The sequence below is a fragment of the Felis catus genome, chromosome B4, assembly GCF_018350175.1.
Source record: "Felis catus isolate Fca126 chromosome B4, F.catus_Fca126_mat1.0, whole genome shotgun sequence".
Classification (NCBI taxonomy): Eukaryota; Metazoa; Chordata; class Mammalia; order Carnivora; family Felidae; genus Felis; species Felis catus.
Genome location: NC_058374.1, coordinates 94,911,523 through 94,931,874, shown reverse-complemented (window position 1 = coordinate 94,931,874; position 20,352 = coordinate 94,911,523). Strand labels below are relative to the sequence as shown.

The window sequence follows — 20,352 nt, the reverse complement described above, 5'->3', positions numbered from 1 at the left end:
AGCCTGGAGCCTGCTTCAGATTCTGTGTCTCCTGCTTGCTCTCTGCCCCTCCCCCACTCATGCGCGCACACTCTTTTTCTCTCAGAAATAAACATTAAAAATAAATTAAAAAAAAAAAGAATGATCTGTAGCAATTTCCAATTGCTGGATTTATCACACATTAAACACAAGAATGTATATAATAATTAAAGAAAAAATATGATAGAATCCAGATCTAAACAAAGGAATGAATAACGACAATATGTGAATAATAATGGGCAAATATGTGGGTAAAGAAGACACAGACACCAAGATTAACAGATATGATCTAATGGGAAAAACAGCAATACACCCACCAATTGATCAATACACATTTTGTTCCAAGTTCATAAACAGGTAAGTGGTATCATACTAACTACACTCTCTAGCTACAGTGAAACTGCATGAGAAATCAGCAACAGCTAGAAAACTAGAAAAATCTCATAGGTTTGAAAAATTTAAAATGACAAATCTGTAGCAAGGCTGACAAAGAGAAAAGGGACATAGTCAACAATCTTAAATATGAAAAAGGGGCTACAGAAAAAAATCTCTTTATCCTGATAGAGTATATCCACGCACAAAAAAATACTGCAGAAAATATCATACTGGTGACAACTTAAAGCTTTTAAGACAAGAAATAAGACAAAAGATTTCTATTAACACTTCAACAATGTATCAGAAATATTAGTGAGTTCAGAAATCAAGTTATAAATAATAAAAGTATCAAAACTGCAATTTCCAGATGATATGCTTATCCACATGAAAACTCCTTAGGAACCTGCAGATAAATTATAAGAATAAAAAGTTTAGCAACATTAATGGATACAATAATCAATCTAAAAAAAATTGAGTGTAGGGGCACCAGGGTCGCTCAGCCCATCTGGTGAGTGTCAACTTCGGCTCAGGTTATGATCTCACCATTAGTGAGTTCAGGCCCCGCTGACAGTTCAGAGCCTAGAGTCTGAAGCCTGCTTCGGATTATGTGTCTCCCTCTCTCTCTGTCCCTCCCCTGCTCAGGGTCTGTTTGTCTCTCTCTCTCTCTCAAAAATTTAAAAAAAAAAAAAAAAATTAAAAAAATTTTTAAAGATATAGGAAAATATCTTCACTTACTTGATTTCAATATGGAAATGTCTTACACAGCCTCCATAAATTCTTTAAAAAAACTTTGACGTCAAATGTCGTATCAGTATGAACACTGTCGAGGTACTCAAAATTATTAAAAACACTCCTAAAAATATTCTTGAAAGGGCTTTTGTGAATTTAAGTTTCCTGAATTTTGAGAACATGGCTTGGTTCAAAATACTCTTCTAACTTCATCAAGCTCCCTCTTCGGTTGTTTTCTTTTTCTTTTTTTTTTTTTTTTAATTTTTTTAACGTTTTATTTATTTTTGAGACAGAGAGAGACAAAGCATGAACGGAGGAGGGTCAGAGAGAGGGAGACACAGAATCCGAAACAGGCTCCAGGCTCTGAGCTGTCAGCACAGAGCCCGATGCGGGGCTTGAACACACGAACCGCAAGATCATGACCTGAGCCGAAGTCGGCCGCTCAACCGACCAAGCCACCCAGGCACCCCTCTCTTCGGTTGTTTTCATGTAACGTTTAAAAATACTGGGTTGAGCATCAGACTCCTGATTTTGACTCAGGTCATGATCTCAGGGTCATGGGATGGAGCCCCACGCTGGGGTCCGTGCTCAGCGTGGAGCCTGCTTAGGATGCTCTCTCTCTGTCTCTCTCTCCCTTCCCCCACTGCCCCCTCCCCTGTTCAAGCTCTCTTAAATATATACATATATATACACGTATATACATATATATATATACATATACACACACACGTGTGTGTGTGTGTGTGTGTGTGTGTGTGTGTGTGTTTATCTGGCTGTTTTCTGAGATTTTCTGGCTCTGTCCTCCTCTCTCATTTTTATCTAGAGGTTCTCTTTCCTCTGTCTCTGTTGTCTCTATCCTGCTCAATCATGATTCTATTCCCAGAAACTTCTCAGCAGAATCCTGGAAGGGAGCACTGGTAGGCCAATCTTGAGAGATGACAGAGCAAGGCTGCTCACGTTAGGCCTCACTACAGGTCCTTTACACAGATCTAATATACAGGTGGGCAACATCTCTCCCAGTTTCAAACTGGATAATCACTTTCAAATTGGTTGTTCACCACTCCGAGGTGCTTCTATTCTCAGGCAAGATACCCCAATGCTTTTCTCTACCTTCTTATGTACTGAAACAGATACACGTAGGTTTTTTGGTTATTTCTCATCTGCTTACATTTGGGAGGGTTCATGCGGATACCTCATCACCAAGTTTTGTTATAAATGTTTTCATGGTTTGGGTTTTGCTACCCAGTTGATCTATTTTTATGTGGGAATTCAGAAAGATTTTTAAAACTAAGCTGCCCTCATCCCAGAATCTAAGCAAGGCCTTAGAGTATATTTTGAAAATTAATTTTGCTTACTTCTGTATTTTTTCTGATTCATAGAATTATCTGCACTCATGTTTTAATTTTCCTAATGATGAATGACTTAATGATGAACACATACTAATATTTATGAATGAAGCAAATTACTTAAATGAAGATTTTTTTTTTTTCCAAAAGAGAATATATTTCCCAACAGGAGCACTACAGTGAATACAGATACTGCCAGATAATTTTAAATGTTGGGGAAACACAGCAGTCATCTGTCAAGATACTATGCTAACTACTGTTAAGTGGCTTAGACCTAATTACTCAACAGAGCTGTTCAGTTACTTCTTTTGGCCTAGGGGCACTGTGAAAACATTATCAAGACACTAAGGGTACCCTATACCATGTATCTTGATGAAACTTGCTTTCTGGAAAAAATCACCTCATTTGATGATTTCAGAAGATGGAAAAGAAGTATCAGAAGATATAATGCAATGAAAGTAGGCTAACATTGTTAGCGTCCTGTTATTATGAGCCAACGATGAGTGCCTTGGGAATTCATTTAACTTTATGTTCTTGGCCAGGGGAAGAAAAATAAGGAGGAAATAAAAATCAAAAATAAATGTCAAAATTTATTAAAAAAATATTCAAGTCATGGAGTCAACAGGATTTCTGTTGTTGATAATGTGATCATGACATAAGCAGAAGCATCACATTCAAAAGTGTAATTACAGGCACTAACCTCATTGTGTAACTGCAAGTGAATTTAATAGTCATCCATTTTGAATGTCTTCTATACCCTTGCTTCATCTCTGGCCACAAACAATAGGGTACAGCCATTTGTTTACAAGAGTTTCAAAAGAAAGGAAGAATAAACTGTGAACCAGTTCATTGGTTTCAGACATCGATTTCTGAACCAATTCCTTCCTCAGCTAACTCCTGTTTACCTTAATGCAGTGCCAAACAGCAACATTGATGAAAGCCTCCATCTTTCTGCTCTAGGTACCAGATCTACTCTGACAACTCTTGAATTGCTACGTACCCATTTGAAAGAAAATTCTTGTTCACTTTATTAAGTGTTCTTTATATTCATTATGCATTTTTAACATACTTTAACATATTACAGATTCTAAGATGCTTTGATGTCGGTGCTGTTTTCAATCATACTAGAAGGTATCAATGAATGGTTACAAGCTACTATGTTACAACTATGATTCTAAGATACCATGTTGTAAGATGTATCCTGACAGCAGAAAAATATAAATTTTCAATAAAATGTAACTCAGAATAAAAGAAACAGGGTACATCATTCCTTATTTACATTACATTTTTATTGCAGTATAAAAAATAAAAATGTAATTTGTATATCGTGCTGTATAACTGTCTTGCACACCAAAAGGAAACATATCTACTGATGTATTTGTGTTAAAATAATTAAGCAACTTGTATTTTAAATGCTTTCTATTATGCAGAAATACTTGAGTGAATAGTCAGATAAGTATTTAGTGTTTCGGCCATATCTGGGAAATTGTTCTGGTTGGGCTAGAAATACGTTCTTTTTTCCTATTTGAAGTAATGAAATATATGGGCAAAGTCACCTCACAATACATAAAGATGCACCTGTATACACTGAAACACACGTTACAAAACTGTAAAAATAAAAAGAATGAAACAGAAAATTCAAACTAGTGATTACTTCTGAGAAGGAGGCAAGGGAAGGGTGGCACACGGAAACCTCTCCATGAAGTGTAATAGGCAAGCTGCAGAAAAATGCTAATTTGTTAGAAACAAAGACAACAAATTACATTTGCACTTACATCGTTATTTGAAAAGATCTGAAAAAATATACACTAAACAGTTAAGGTAAACTTTCAGTCTATTTTATATTTCCATTATTCTTCAAAGTTTTTGCAACGCATACCTGTAACTTCTGTGATTTAAAATATAAAAAGGAAATAAAATATTTAATGATGGGGGAGGGAGAAGGAAATGACAATACAATCACTGCCATAATTCTGTGGCATGTTATATCCCACAAAGTTAATGCAGCAGTTTCAACTGTGAGGTATTCTTCAGGAACATACGGATCAGGATGCATTAGATTCAGTTTATAGGTAACAATGAACTAACCAACATGACACTATCAATGACCTCATATTATAAAAAGTTCCATTCAGAGTAACATCTAAAAATCTTGGAAATATCAGTAGTTATGTTACCCAGCACACTCTACAATTTCTTTCTTTCACTTAATTCGTTTTATTTAACGTTACTGAAACATTCATTAAACAACTATTATTTACCCAAAACTATGGTAGGTACTGGCAGTTCCAAGATGAACAAATATAGCTCTAGCTCATACAGTAGTACCGTCCAAGACAATATTCTGAAATGACCTAAAATTTCTACATCTGCACCGTCTGATATGGTAGCCATTAAAGGAAAGTAGCTGTTAGGCATTTGAAATGTGGCTAATACAACTGGAAAACTAAAATTTTTAAATTTTAATTCAAATACATTTAAATCTAAATAGCCACTTGTGGTTAGTGCCTACAGTATTAGCACAGGTCTACAGGAAGACAAGGACAAATAGATAGCTTACAATGTATTTGGTCAACACTAAACTATAAGTATCTACAAAGGTTATGAGAGCAAAGAAAAGGAACACTGAGCTTATGTAAGTGTACTTCTGGAAGTACTAATAATACCTAATTCTTGAACCATGTGAAACAAAGGTGCGGCATTACATGAAGAGGAAACAAGTAAAGGCTTAAGTGTAAAAGCGTATGGTAGGGAGATTAAAATCAGTTTTGTATTCCTAACTGAAAAAAATGCATACTAGGAAGTCAGAGGAGAGACAATGGAAGGGTAAATAAATGCAGATTGGGGTCAGAATATGGAAATACTGTATAAAGTTTAAGAGTTTGGTTTTATTACATACGAGATGGAAAGCCAGTGATGAGTTAAATTAGTAATTAGCATGGTTGGATTTGTACATACTTATCATTGAAATAAATTAGTAGAAATTAAAGGAAGATAAGTAAATACTGGCAAAACTGGGGGATTATATTTTCCTGAAAAAAGCTTGGCAATCCTTTCAAAACTGAATGAACTATGAACCATTTAAATAATTAAATTCTCACATGAACTAATAGCAGTCTAAGCAAATAAAATTCAACTACTTGATTCAAACTCCAAAAACTTAACTGGGTTTAAATTTATAGAAAGAAATGAAACACAGTAAATACCAGTATAAAAATCAGTACTTCAACCAACACCCATTTGAAAGTCATTAGTTTTTAGCACAAAGGTGAAGGAATACATTTTCTTAAGCTAAATTCCTAAGGCTTTTTATCAGGTCTACAAGGAAATGAGAATTAGAGATCTTTCTTATTAAACTCTGGAATATTAGCCTACTATTATCAGGATGCCTAAATATCACTATAAATCATCAAGTGCCCTTCAAAAACAAAATCCCACGAAAGATGAACTGAGTGCAAACACTGGTACAAAGAAATCCTATTTTATCCATGAAAAAAACAAAATTCCTCAAAATGGAATTTTAAAAAAAATCCAAATCATTTCGTGTCAGCATATGTAAACTTTTAGTGCTACCCATACGAATACAAGTGATTTATTTGATATTATTTTGAATTTCCCATGTGCTTTTAATATATTCATCATCACATCAGAAAGGGAAATTATATTTCTATGTATGTCCTTTCCAAGAGAGGCTTCAAAAATAAAATAATTATGCAATGGAGATTTAAACAATTGTTTCCAACAATATTTCAACATGTATTAAGTGTTACTAAGTAACAATAAAAAAGGAGAAATATTTTCAGACAGAAAAACTCTAACCAAGAATTTTTTCAAAGAAGCTAAAGAACCTGGATTATTGGTAAATAATGTAACTGGAACAATATAGTATTTTTAGAGTAGAGTGAGCCGGAATTAGAAAATCTCTTCAATACAATGTCATTTTGTTCCTTTCTTAATGAAAATTTTGGAATTCTATATTAAAATGATTCCATGAAGTAAATTACCATACTGTATAACCATACAAAAGTTCTATACTTACACTTTACCAACCTGATTATGAGCACCAAAAAGCCACATAGCCTAGAATCACAATACTCTTAAAATAATTTAGCAGAACCTATCAAAAGATGCAACAGCCCAAGCAGTGTGACCACTTAAACTCTTATGAGTCAAGGTACTTGGAAGTGGTTGTGAGGCCGGAGGAGCTAGAGCAAGTAGGAAAATGAGCAAAGGCCATGTTGGTCAAGTCTGTAAGAACCCTGAATAGGTAGAAAAGGTTACAGGGAGAACTGTGTCTGCAGAGCCACAACTACGGCTTATTAAAATCATAAAGATCTGGCAAGAAACTTCAGACAGCAAGTGAAAGGAAGAACAACTGGACACTATTTTTATTAGGCACAGTGCCCAAATGAGAACCTAAAACAAGTAAATCTAAATCTTGTAATCAAAGGATCTTTGCTATAAACACCATGAAGACCCATTCACAATTTTTTCCACTATTTACCTTTCCAATTTGAGGGAAGAAAAGATTAACTGAGCTAAAATAAATGATTAGCAGAGAAATGGTTAGTGAATCAAAGCTGCTACTGTAACACTAAGTTGCCTTCAACAGCCTAGAGGGAACAAAACTGGTAGGTGGCAGGGTGTGAGGGAAGCTGAACATGTATGTACCCATGCAGAAAGCCTACAGCTTATCCTTACCTGAGCTTTGAACTATTCTGTACTCTGAATTACTGCATAATTTGGTAATGTTATTATTAAAAAAGGAGAGTTTCTTTGAAAAATGAAATTCAAAAAAAATTTTTTAATCACTATTTCATACCACTATCTTTAAAATTCACCTTCCTTTAAAACCTCAGAAAGAGGAATATTACACTTCAACCACCTTTTAGCATCTTTACATGCTACATGTAGGGAATGGATACTATTAACCAGCTTAATAAATGACAAAACAAGGGGCGCCTGAGTGGCTCAGTTGGTTAAGCGACCGACTTCAGCTCAGATCATGATCTCGCGGTTTGTGAGTTCGAGCCCCGCATCGGGCTCTGCGCTGACAGCTCAGAGCCTGGAGCCTGCTTCGGATTCTATGTCTCCCCACCCCCTCTCCTGCTCCCTCAAGCTTCGGATTCTATGTCTCCCTCCCCTGCTCACGCTCTGTGTCTCTCTGTATCTCAATAATAAATAAATGTTAAAAAAAAATTAAAAAAAAATAAATGACAAAACAAGAATCTAGCATTATAAGGATAGCAAGCTAATGAGAAATTCAATAGAATTTGGGTCTCTGAGCACCCTGGGATGTTGCATTTCTATTTCTTTTATATTCTAACCAATTCTGTCTACACATCTGTGATGCTCTATTAACCCTGAATATAGCCTAAGAATTCAGGTTTATTCCTCCAGGAATAATAATATGTACGTGTGTGTGTGTGTGTGTGTGTGTGCATATATATGTGTACACACACACACACACACACACACTCAGCACTTTGTTTTACGGAATACTAGCTCTGAACCCAGCCATGGAGTCATAAATTGTGTACCAGATAATCTAAGATTTGACATATACATAAAGAATTACGTTGACACTAACAAAATATACATTTATCATAAGCATGATTTAAATGTTCCCAACTATTTCAGCTGTCAAAGCCAACACATGCATTTTAAATTATAAGCCAAAGTTTTCATATTGGAGTATATCCAATTTGCTGGTTTCAATTAAATATAACATATTAAACAGTTCAATGTAGCAATATGATCAAAAGACAAAAAGGGGGGAAAAAAAAACTGATCTTACCTGGTAGTTTCTTTTCTCAGATAATGTATGTCCATCAGTCCTCACCATAGAGTCGTGTCCTTTCCTCACAGTACTGGAGGCAATCAAATAGAACTGTCACTCAAGGGTCGTGTCACAGGAAGGACCGCCCACCAGTTCTCCCTCTAGAGTGGAATTATCCAAAAGCCGTCAAAATTACTAACATGTAAACATATGAACAGCAGCAAAAATATCCAATATGATACATATAAAACAGAAACAAAAAGTACTATTTTAATATCATAATGCATCTTTCTCTTAACCATCTAGGGAGGGCTAGACTGGTAGATACTTTAAAAAATTATTAAATATAAAAAACTCTTATACTCTCTCCAATTAAAACTGTACACCAGACCTCACACACAAAGAGGACACTTATGGTCAATAAAACAGTGGACAAAAAAAGTTCAGCCCTCAACTGATATATTTTTTTCTTTTAAATACTCTATTAGTCTCAGAAATACCCAATTAATTCAGATTCAGTTGTGTAATTTCAAATCATTCTCCTCCTAAGGCTTGTTTATCAGAACTGTTATTCATTCAGTTTATGAGGTTTATTTCTATGCCGTAAGACTGGAATATATCATATATTCTCAGGATGATTAATAGATGCAAACTTAACTCAATATTCTATTTAAAATTTACTCCAAGGAAGAGTAGCAACATATGCCAACTTTCTGGATGCCTTTGTCCTTCAATACTCTAATTTCATAATGCTCTATTTATTTATTTTTTACATTAAAGCAGAGAAATAATAGAGCTTATTTCTTAACTTGGACAGAGATAAATAAATCCAAAATGATGAGGCACTATGCACCTCAGGTACCCCCCCCCCCCAAAAAAAAGTCACTGAAGCAGAGGTGAGAGTCCCTAGAGATGTAAACTCAAAAATGTAAACTGTAAACTGAAAATTGAAAGACCAAAAACTCAAAAGTGGTATCTACAAAGAAGTTGTAAACATTATCTTTTCAAGACAAATGTCTCTCACCTGTTTCAGTAAAATGTTTACCCTAGGGAAATGGTACATATCCTACTGAATTAATATATAATAGTTGCTAACCACTAAAAGTTCAAATTTAGAACAATTATTTAACATCACACGAAATATGCTTTGGGATAGGCTAATAAAAACCTTTAATTTAAATTCATAGTAAGCATGAATCAATTTTATTAAAACCAATCAACACACACAAACACCCCCCTATGGATTACCTCCAAAAAGCAATCTAATAAGGACAGAAAACATTTTCAAGGAAAATAAATCACTAAAAATTAGTATTATTACATAAAAGAATTCACATAATGAAAACCTACATTCCATCTTTGGTTTTATGTCTAATCACAAATACAAAGCTAGTGGGTGCTATACTTTTACTTAATGTGGACCACCTTACATTGTATGTTTGGCTGAAATACTTTAAGACGCCTGACTCTAGGCCAAAAATGTTAATTGCTCATTACCAATTTATATGTACCAGTGATATTAAGTATGTCTCTCAAACATAACAAATGAGAAAGATTTTTTAAACTGTAGGTATATTTACTGCCATAAATGTAATCTTTATCATCTAGCCAAGGAATTAGGTTAATCATAAAATAAAATTATCAAGTGAACTGATGCACAAGAATAGTTAAGTGATACACATTCAGCTCCAATTTAAATGTTCATGATTGTTACAAAATGGGAGCAAAACTATTTATTATGTATTTTTACCCCCCCACCAAAAAAAACCTAATCCTGTTCTAATGTGTTCTTTAATATTTATTTATTTTTGAGAGAGGGAGAGCAGGCATGAGTGAGGGAGGGGCAGAGAGAGGGGGAGACAGAGGATCTGAAGCGGGCTCTGTGCTGACAGCAGAGAGCCAGCTGAAGGGCTCAAACCCACTAACTGTGAGATCATGACCTGAGACAAAGCTGAATGCTCAACCAACTGAGCCACCCAGGAGCACCTAATGTTAGTGTTTTATAAAAATAATAATTTAAAACAGCACTTGCCAAAACTATTAATCTACTCATGGCAACTCTGAATTCAATGGATAATAATGTAAAATTTCAGTTTTTTCTTACAGGGCAAATTTTATTTTTCCTTATTAAATTAGCTATGTTTACATTAAAGCCCATACATTACCATCACATTATACTAGTTTCATCAAAAGATGTTAGCAATCTAAAATCAGGCAAGGCAATTTTCAAAGTAATGTAATGTACGTTAACATAACCTAACTATGTAAAAAACTATTATGAGAACTTTATATGCTAAATAAATAAACCTTAATTAAAGGTAAAAGTTATTATTTAATCTGTAAACTTACCAGTTAAAAGACAAATATTAACTTTGGAATACTATGGATTTTAGCACAAAGGGAAAACTTGTTTCTGTTCATTTCTTTTGTTTCTCCCTCTTGGGATAACTTCAAATATTTCATGTCTTAGGGTTTCAGTCAACAGCCACTATCTGCTCTAAGCAATGTATGAATCAATATTCTATATTGATCAATAACTAACAATCATCATCTCCTTTTGACAAACAAAGGGAAAAAGGAACGAAGGCACTCTATTTTCTTCTGGGTAACCACGAAAAAGCAAACATTTGTCACCATTATCTTACATTAAGCAAAAATGTTCACTAATAGATTGTGTTGATACTCACTGGGAATGAAAAGATGCATAACAGATGAAAAAGAATGTAAGTATATATGTAAGACAGAGTATGTGAAAAGGAGAAAGTATAAGAAAACATGCACTCTAGCTGCCTATATATATAAAAAGTTTATACACTGGTTTTCCTACAAAGTCCTAAACATTCAAAAAGTCAGAAAAGACAAATATTTATAAAACTACCATGAAATTTTCTATAAGGCAGAATGCCTTCCAAGATGGGAACACAGAGACTATACTTACTGTCCTACCTTAAATAACTAGAATGTTAGATAAAATATATAAAACAATGATTTTCATCTCAGGACAGAGATCATCAAGAAAAAAGAACAAATGAAGTAAGCCCTACTGCAGCCTGTAGAGGTATGAGGCTAAAACATGGGAGGGGGAGGCGGAACCCAATCAAAACCTAATGGTCTCAGTGAGCTAAAGGAAACAAAAAGAATCCAAAGTTAGGGGAGACACCAAGCCAGCTACAATTTGTAGGGCAAATGAAAAGAAGGAAGCTGCAGAGAAAAAGAGCTTCAAAGATCTGAAGACAGATCACCCTCAGGGTTTAGCTGAGTAATTATCTGTGCACACATGTGAAAAACTACTTATTCTAGAGAAAAAGCCTCTAAAAAGTAATCAACCCAATCCCCAGAACTTATGTTCCCATCAACTACAGTAGGATGGCTTTAACACAGCGCGGTATTGAATAGAGTTCAGAAGGTAATGAATGCCTAAACAATGAAACCAAAGAAGCCTTAGACTAAGGATATTATGGACCAGCACTAACAAAGTTAAAACCAAGCCTCAAAAGGATGAAGCTATTTCTGCCATAACTGAAACCCAAAACAAAACCCAACAATATTTAAAATAATACAACACACTCCAGTATTAAATAATATAAAATTAAATATCTGGCATCCAATTGAAAATTACCAGTCATGCAAAGATGCAGGAAATACACCCCAAACAAAGTAAAATAGAACATAGAAGGATCCAGCAATGATCCAGGCGATACAATCATTAGACAAGGAGGTTAAAACAGGTATTGTAAACATATCCCCCAAATTCAAGAAGATAAAGAAAACTATGAATATGGTAACAGAAATGCAAGGGCATGGAAAAGACGTAAGTTGGCAACACAGAGGAATTTATGGTGACAGAAAAGTTCTGTATCTTGCTTGTGGTGGTGGTGGTTATATGATTCTACATGTTTGATAAAACATCACAGAATGATAAAGACATACCAAAAAAAAGTGAGAGCTTGTGCCAATTTCTGGTTTCGATAATGTGCTGTAGTTATGTTAAGATGACGTCATTGGAGGAAGATAGGTGATGTGTATATGGGACTTCTCTGTACTATTTTTGCATCTTCTTACAAGTTTATAATTAGTTGAAAGTTAAAAAGCTTTTTTTTTTTTTTTGAATTTTTTTTTCAACATTTATTTATTTTTGGGACAGAGAGAGACAGAGCATGAACAGGGGAGGGGCAGAGAGAGAGGGAGACACAGAATCGGAAACAGGCTCCAGGCTCTGAGCCATCAGCCCAGAGCCCGACGCGGGGCTCGAACTCACGGAGTGCGAGATCGTGACCTGGCTGAAGTCACCCAGGCGCCCCTAAAAAGCTTTTTTAAAAGGCTCAAACTGGGGGCACCTGGGTGGCTCAGTCCGTTAAGCTCATGTGGGATCCAGCCACTCACTGGGCTCCATGCTGGGCATGGAGCATACCTGAGATTCATTCATTTCTTTCCTTCTTTCCTTCTTTCCTTCCTTCCTTCCTTCCTTCCTTCCTTCCTTCCTTCCTTCCTTCCTTCCTTCCTTCCTTCCTCCCTCCCTCCCTCCCTCCCTCCCTCTCTCTTTCTTTCTTCCTCCTTTCCTTCCCTTTCCTTTCTTCCTTTCCTTTCTCTCCCTCCACCCGCCCCCCCCCAGGCTCATGCACACATACACTCTCTCAAAATAAAATAAAAGACTCAAACTGATCTTCCAGAAATAAAAATTCAACATCTGTAATTAAACATGCATTGGATAAGATTAACAGCAGTCTTTTCTAAACTTCAAAGAAAAGTTTAGTGAATTGAAGACACAGCTGGCAATTAAAAAAATAAAAAATTAAGCAGTGAGAAAACAGACAAGAAAAAAAAGAACTGTGAGACCGTACCAAGTGAGACAGTGAACTACTGGGCAATATCAAACAGCTAACTTTAATGTAGTTAGTGTCCCAGAAAGAGTGAAAGAGCGAGAAGGAAAGAAAATGGTCAAATTTTTCCTAAATTTTATGAAAACTATACTCACAGAGTCAATAACTCAACCACCAAAGATAACAACAACAAAAACCTCATGATGATTTTAAAATCAAGTTGATGAAAAACAGCAAAACAGAATCTTAAAGGAGATGGAAGAGGGAAAGTATATATAAATTGAAACAGAGGGGGAAAAAAACCAGGAATGACAGTCGACTTCTCATTGAGAAACAGTGCAAAACGGGTTCAACATTTTTAAACTACAGAAGGAAAAAAACCCATCAACTGAGAGTTCCAAATCCAGCAAAAATACCTTTCAAAAATGAAGATAAATACAGCCACTTTGGAAGAGTTCAGTTTCTCATAAAGTTAAACATACACTTAACCATACAACCCAGCAACTGTGCCCCTGGGTATTTACCAAAGCAAACTAAAAACATGTTCATTTGAAAACCTGTTCACGAATGTTTATACCAATGAAGATGTCCTTTCAAACAGATGAAGGGATGAACAAAATGGTACATCTATATAGTAGGATTCCACTCAACAATAAAAAAAGATCAAGCTATTATTCCATGCAACACAAAGAAAAGAATATACATCAAAAAGGCTATATATTACATGTTTCTAGTCATATGACATTCTGGAAAGACAAAACTACAGGGAAATAAAATAAATGAGTGGTTTCCAGGGGCCTGGAAAGGGGTGGAATAAGTGACTGACTACAAAGGGGGACACATGGAAACTTTCAGAGAGATGGAACTATTCCATATAGCACTGGAGTGGTGGACACATGATGCTATTATGCATGTGTTAAAATCCACAGAACTTCACAACACAGAGAGTGAACAGGAATGTATGCAAATTTTAAAAATCAACCAAGCAGTTAGAAATACAGACCTGGAAAAAGACAACAGTATTTTAAATGTATGATCCAGCCACGCTGAAAGGAGTATGGGAAATGTGCTGACCTAAGTAACTTTGGAAAGTGATGTTTTAACTGCTAACTGTAAGAAGGGAGAAAAACTCTACATAAATAATGTATTCTAGTTGGCAAAATGATTCATCACAGAGCTATGGGTTAATAATTCTGAAACTGCTATGTATGTATAGTGGAGATAAACAATAAGTAAAATAGATGATGGTTGGCAGGAGCCAGGTTTCTCCCTATGAGAAACTATGTAGTACTGGATTAGAGTCAGAGCCATCTTCTATTGATATCAATTTGTTCTTTATTATAAAACACTTTAAATATTAATCATTCAGATTTTTACAGAATAGATCATTTCACTGGTATATGTCAATTGAAAATAAATTAAAAGTTGATAAAATGTCAAGTGATTAACAGGTATGTCAAAATTATACTTTGAAAGATAAGCTTGATATAAGGGTATTTAAAAGATTTTTTCAACAAGGTAAACAAAGCTAATTTCTAAAAGGCTCAAAATTTTATTTAATATTTATAATTAAGTCAAATAAGTTTATCTCTAATATCTCTTAATTTGCAATTAAGCTAAATAAGTTTATCTCTTTTTAACAGACTGGTAACACTCAAATGTCAGGAATCTAGAGAAAAATCTCTAGAAAATACTTTATTGGAGAGTGAAAATAGTTATTAGCTTTATTCTGAGTGCTATTAAATTTTGGATGTGACATCATCATATAAAAATATATATCCTGAATGGACCAAGAACCAGAAAATCTGAATTCTAGTACTAGCTTAATCAATTTCTCTCTGGCTTCAGCTTCCTAAGGAGTTTGGCAATTGTATCTAAAACATCTGTAATTTGGCAGTCATTACCAACTCAACTTCTAAGCTACAATGTGAATTTGGCCAAGTTAAGACAGTTGAACCAGTTGGATAAGCTTTACTCTTTTTTTTTTTTAAAGAGGACATTACAAGGAGGGCACCTGTTGGGAGGAGCACTGGGTGTTGTATGGAAACCAATTTGATAATAAATAAATAAAATAAATAGAAAGAAAGAAAGAAAGAAAGAAAGAAAGAAAGAAAGAAAGAAAGAAAGAAAGAAAGGAGAAGGAAAGAAAGAAAGAAAGAAAAAGAGAAAGAAAAAGGAGGACATTACATTCCAGGTTGAGTATTAGAACAGACTACCAGATAGGACCAATTTCACTGGAGCTTAATAAAAGCTGAAGTAAGTGCACTTAGCCATTATCTTTAAAATCTCAAGGTTACTCAAATTCCAGAACTATGTCAAGCAACTTCTTGTAAATAGGTAGATTGTAGTTACAAAACGTTATGAACTTATTTTCTTTATTATTTATTTATTTATTTATTTATTTATTTATTTATTTATTTATTTATTTATTTAAGAGAGAGAGAGAGAGAGAGAGAGAGAGAGAGAGAGAGAGAGAGAGAGAGAGACAGAGCATGAGAGGGGAAGGGGAAGAGAGAGGGAGACAGACTGAAGCAGACTCCAGGCTCTGAGCTGTCAGCACAGAGCCCAACGCAGGGCTCAAACCCACAAACTGTAATATCGTGACCTGAACCAAAGTCAGATGCTTAGCCAAATGAGTCACCCAGGCGCCCCCGAACCTATTTTCTGAACAATTTTTGGTTCAATCACATGGATAAATGTTTCAAAATGTCTGAGTTGATGACTTGTACATACAAGAAATGTGAGCAGATGAAACAGATGTAAGTAAAACTCAGAGGAGTTTCAGTTTCATAACAAATGGAATGTGGGAAAATTGCCACATTAATTAAAATAGTGTTTCTGAATGTTTTAATATTCCATGCTTCATGGGTCTAGAATTACCATGTAAAGTGAAAAGCTGCCCATATTTACAAAGGAAAACAAATAAAAATAAATTGACATATTCTCTTTAAATCAATATATTCTATGGTTGTCATCATTTCATATTTTGTAACTTAATTTGGTGTATCTTCTATTTTCTGTAGTGGTAGCCTTCCTGATGCACTACTTCTAATATACCTGTGTAGTTCCTCTCACATATATGCCAAAGAGGATTCTGGGTACCAGATACATAGAACTTACAAAGAGTAGAAAACCAGTACAACTGTCTAAAACATCCAGCACCTCAACACAGAAATATCCTACTACCAAGTCTTAAAAGTCCCAAATAAAATGAAATACAATAAAGACAGCCCCAATGAATTTATTAAATGACAGAAGTTCAATAATTTCTGAACCACAGGCTTGGGAATTAAAATCTGTTATTTTCGGCTTAAATGAAATTAAAATTCCAACTCAGGACAATCAAGGGCGTTCTAAGCTTCCTGCTACCTGAAAACTTACATATGTCTATACAAGTTGTTAGCCTCCACGTGATTCAATTTCTTCATACAAGATCAATGCAATGTAGCTCATGACTAGGATCAAGTAAATTTATAAACCAGATTTATGATACATAAACTTCATTTAAGTAACTGTGTTGTTTGAATTAATTGATCAACAAAATGTGTCAAAGGCCAAATTTTTAGTACTTACTAATTTTATGTTAATTAAGAGCTAAAGAAAGTATCAAAATTAATAAATGTTTTAGAACCTTTAGCTAAAAATCCACAAAGGCTTCCAAGGACTGAAGTAGCTATTGCCAAAGCAGTCCCTCTAAAACAAGACCATATCAGGGCGCCCCGGTGGCTCAGTCAGTTAAGCGCCCAACTCCGGCTAGGTCAAGATCTTGGATTCACAAGTTCAAGCCCTGTGTCAGGCTCTGTGCTGACAGCTCATTTGGATTCTGTGTCTTCCTCCTCTGTGCCCCTCCCCAGCTTGCTTGCTCTCTCTCGAAAATAAACAAACATTTTAAAAGAATGTTTTTTAAATAAGACCAAGTCATATTAGCCTCATAATCTACTGTGGAATGGACAGTTCTATTAATTTAACAAAAGAACTTGCTAAAATTATAATCTCTAATTAAAACTCCTTAAAATATGCAACATCTCCCTTGTTACTCTCCTTGCAGAATGGCTGTAAGGTCATTAAATATTGTTATTTCATATCAACAATTAAAAAATACCACACGTGAACCAGAAATCTGAAAAAATATAAAAATTTTTATAGGCAATATGTTTTTTTCTCATAATAATTTATACAAGCTGTTGATACTAGTGATAAGGTGATAACAAAAACTGACTAGTCCATACCCACTGTTATAACTGATTAGGCTTACCAAAATTATCTCTGAAAAAATGATAATCAAGTGATAAAGGGAAATTATGTGGCTTCTTCCAAAAGTAATTAAAAAGTTGCTTTTGACATAAATCTAACAAGTCAATTATATATATATTTTTAACTCAAAATTATTTTTCCAATTTTCATAACAGTATTAAATACAGCTTAAGTAAAAAAAAAAAAAGACAGAAAATAATTACAGCTGCCCTTTAAAGAAGATAACATAAGAGTGGGTTATCATGGGTGAACACTAACTAAATGAACATTTTCCAAACCCCTCAAAGTTTTGTCTTCATATGAAAGAGTTAAATGTTACACTATTTTTTGTATGATGGACAAGGGAATGGCCAGAGGTACTAGGCAGAGCCCTGGTACAAGACTGTCTAGGACACCATCAGAAAAAGAAGCGGGCATATTTAGAGAGGACAGAGATAGGCTAAAGGATTTATAGTTTTTTATCACAGGATGCAAACAGAATCATCTAGGGATTTTTTTAAAAAACACTGATGTCCCTTCCCTTGCCCCTACTTTCATTAACTGGGCAGGCATGGAACCCCCTCATCAGGTGCTTTTTAAAGTGCTCCAGATGATTCTAATGTGCAGCCAAGGTTAATAAGACTTTTGGGGCTAAGACTGTACAGGAAAGTGAAAACCAAAAGTTTTCATTTCAGCCTAAGTATTGAGCAAAAACAAACACTATAAACTGAAGGTAATGTAAGAGCATTATTCGTTTCTTTTGCATGCCCACGTGCCCTTTCCTTGCCAGGTCTTATTCCTAACTCTGAAAACTAATGCTAGGTCTTAAACATTACTTCTTAAAATGTCTTACAAGCACAAGATTTCTTTGGTTGAAATACATGGATTATTAAGTTCAGAAGTGGGTAATACAAAAAAGTAGATGCAAACATTACAATAAACCTTGTTAGAAGAAATTTTTAATAAAGTTCCTCTTATACAGTCAGTACAGGTTTCCCCCATATCTGAAAGTTTGCATTACACCACTTCACTTTCACAAAACACCTACATTAGTATCTGTTTTCCTAACTGAAAGAAATCCAAAGAGGATTTTTATTTTTAGGAAGAGGTAATTGTTTCTTCACTTTATGTCATTGTGGCTTAGGTAAGGTTCCATAGGAATGCTCTACTTCAGACAGCAGGGAAAACCTGCACTTTTGTTGTTTGTTTTGTTTTGGGGAAAGTGTAAGCAGGGGAGGGGCAAAGAGGGACAAAGGATCTGAAAGTGGGCTCTGCCCTAACAGCAAGCCCTATGTGGGGCTTGAACCACACAGCTGCCTCTGTACTTAGGTTTTAAAAATATGTCCACAATCTTAACATTCCTCCCTAGAAATGTAATATTATCTATAATTTGCCAAGTATTAGGTACTGTGCACTAAATACCTTATTTGTGCAATTTCCTTCAATCCCCCAAATAATTCAATAAGGTAAATATTACTATCGCTTTCGTCCAGATGAGAAAACAACTGAGAATAAGGAAATTACACAAGGTCAAGAGCTAGTTAACTTGAAGTAGCAAGGCCAAAATTTGAGCTCATGTCCACTTGACTTGAATCCAAGTCTTAGCTACTATGCTTTACTACTTCTCATATATATTTTTGTGAAAAATTATTTTTTTCCATGAAACCATTCCAAGAAAGTCTAGCTGTTAAATAATACTTCCATTCAAAAGTCTCAGTCTTCTGCTACAATAAAGAAATTAGCAATGGGGGGGGGGGGGCGGAAGTAACAGACATTACTCAACTGGAGATTCAAAGTTCAGGAAGACTCTGATCAGGAAGTACCCGCAATACCATTTCAGATACAACTTCAGAACCTAAGCAGAGAAAAAACAGGCCCTGTACCAAAAGACAAACAGCTAAATTGTTTTAAGACTGGCAGATTATTTTTGTCAACTAAGGTCTTTGTGTCTGTCTCAGTCATAGAAATGAATACATCCAATGTAGCTTACCTTTACACAATTCTTTATGAAGGGGACTTCAAAATTCCTCCAGAAATCCTTTTTTTTTTAATTTTTAAAAATGTTTGTTTATTTTTGAGAGAGAGAGAGAGAGAGAGAGAGAGAGAGAGAGAGAGAGAAGAGAAGAGAAGAGAAGAGAAGAGAAGAGAAGAGAAGAGAAGAGAAGAGAAAAGGGGGGAGGGACAGAAAGCAGGAGACACAGAATCCGAAGCAATCTGAGCTGTCAGCACAGAGCCTGCCATGAGGCTAGAACTCACAAACCAGGAGATCATGACCTGAGCAGAAGTCAGACGCTTAATCAACTGAGCTACCCAGGCGCCCTCAGAAATCCACTGTCTACATCTCTATTACCACCACTATAGTTCAAGCCACAATTGTATCTTGCCTAATTGGTCTCCCTCGATTATTTCCTCTAAGAACCATCTAACAGCCAATTTGGTCTAGGTATCACTGCATTTTGACATCCAGCAGTCAGATGAGATGCAACAAGCAAAGGAAATGGAGAAGCAGCAGTGAGGGAGATGAAAACCAAGGAGTACGTATAAATATGCTGGAAGTTTACAGGGGAAAAGTGGTTCAAGGAAGAGCATACAGAATTGTTTCAAACTCTGCTTGATAAAAATAAGATGGAAATTAATCTTTGGATTTAACTGCATGAAAGTCACTGGGTAATCACGACAAGAATAATTCTGGTGGAATGATGGAAATAAAAGCACTGACTGGATCAGGTTCAGAAAGAATAGAAAAACTGGAAACAAAATACAGACATCTTTTTCAAGGAGTTATGCCATAAAAGTGATGAGGGAAGTGGGAACTAGCTGAAGGAAAACGTGGAGGCAAGAGAAGCCTTTGGTAACATGGGAAAACTTACAACACAAGATAGAGGGAGTAGTCCTACTAGACTAATGACTAGAATGACAGGTATGGTATGGATGGAATCTGTAAGAGATACTGACCTTAGATAGGCAAAAGAACGTAACATCAATATCACCAGAGTGAAGATAGTAAATGGGTACAGATTCAGATCTGTGGTAAACCTCTCACTAAGCATGG

General features: G+C 35.2%; 1 protein-coding gene across 2 annotated transcripts in view; it reads right to left on the bottom strand.

Annotated features, from left to right (window-relative positions):
• The window catches only part of CNOT2 (CCR4-NOT transcription complex subunit 2), a 130,419-nt gene that overhangs the window by 69,533 nt on the left and 40,534 nt on the right, over nt 1-20,352 (bottom strand). Inside the window, exon 2 of one of the 2 annotated variants that reach the window (XM_003989040.6) lies at nt 8,266-8,408. In XM_003989040.6, the coding sequence (XP_003989089.1) occupies nt 8,266-8,313 (48 nt within the window). In that variant the 5' untranslated portion in view covers nt 8,314-8,408. The remainder of the gene's footprint in view (nt 1-8,265; nt 8,409-20,352) is intronic. The other variant, XM_006933889.5, reaches the window with a different exon arrangement.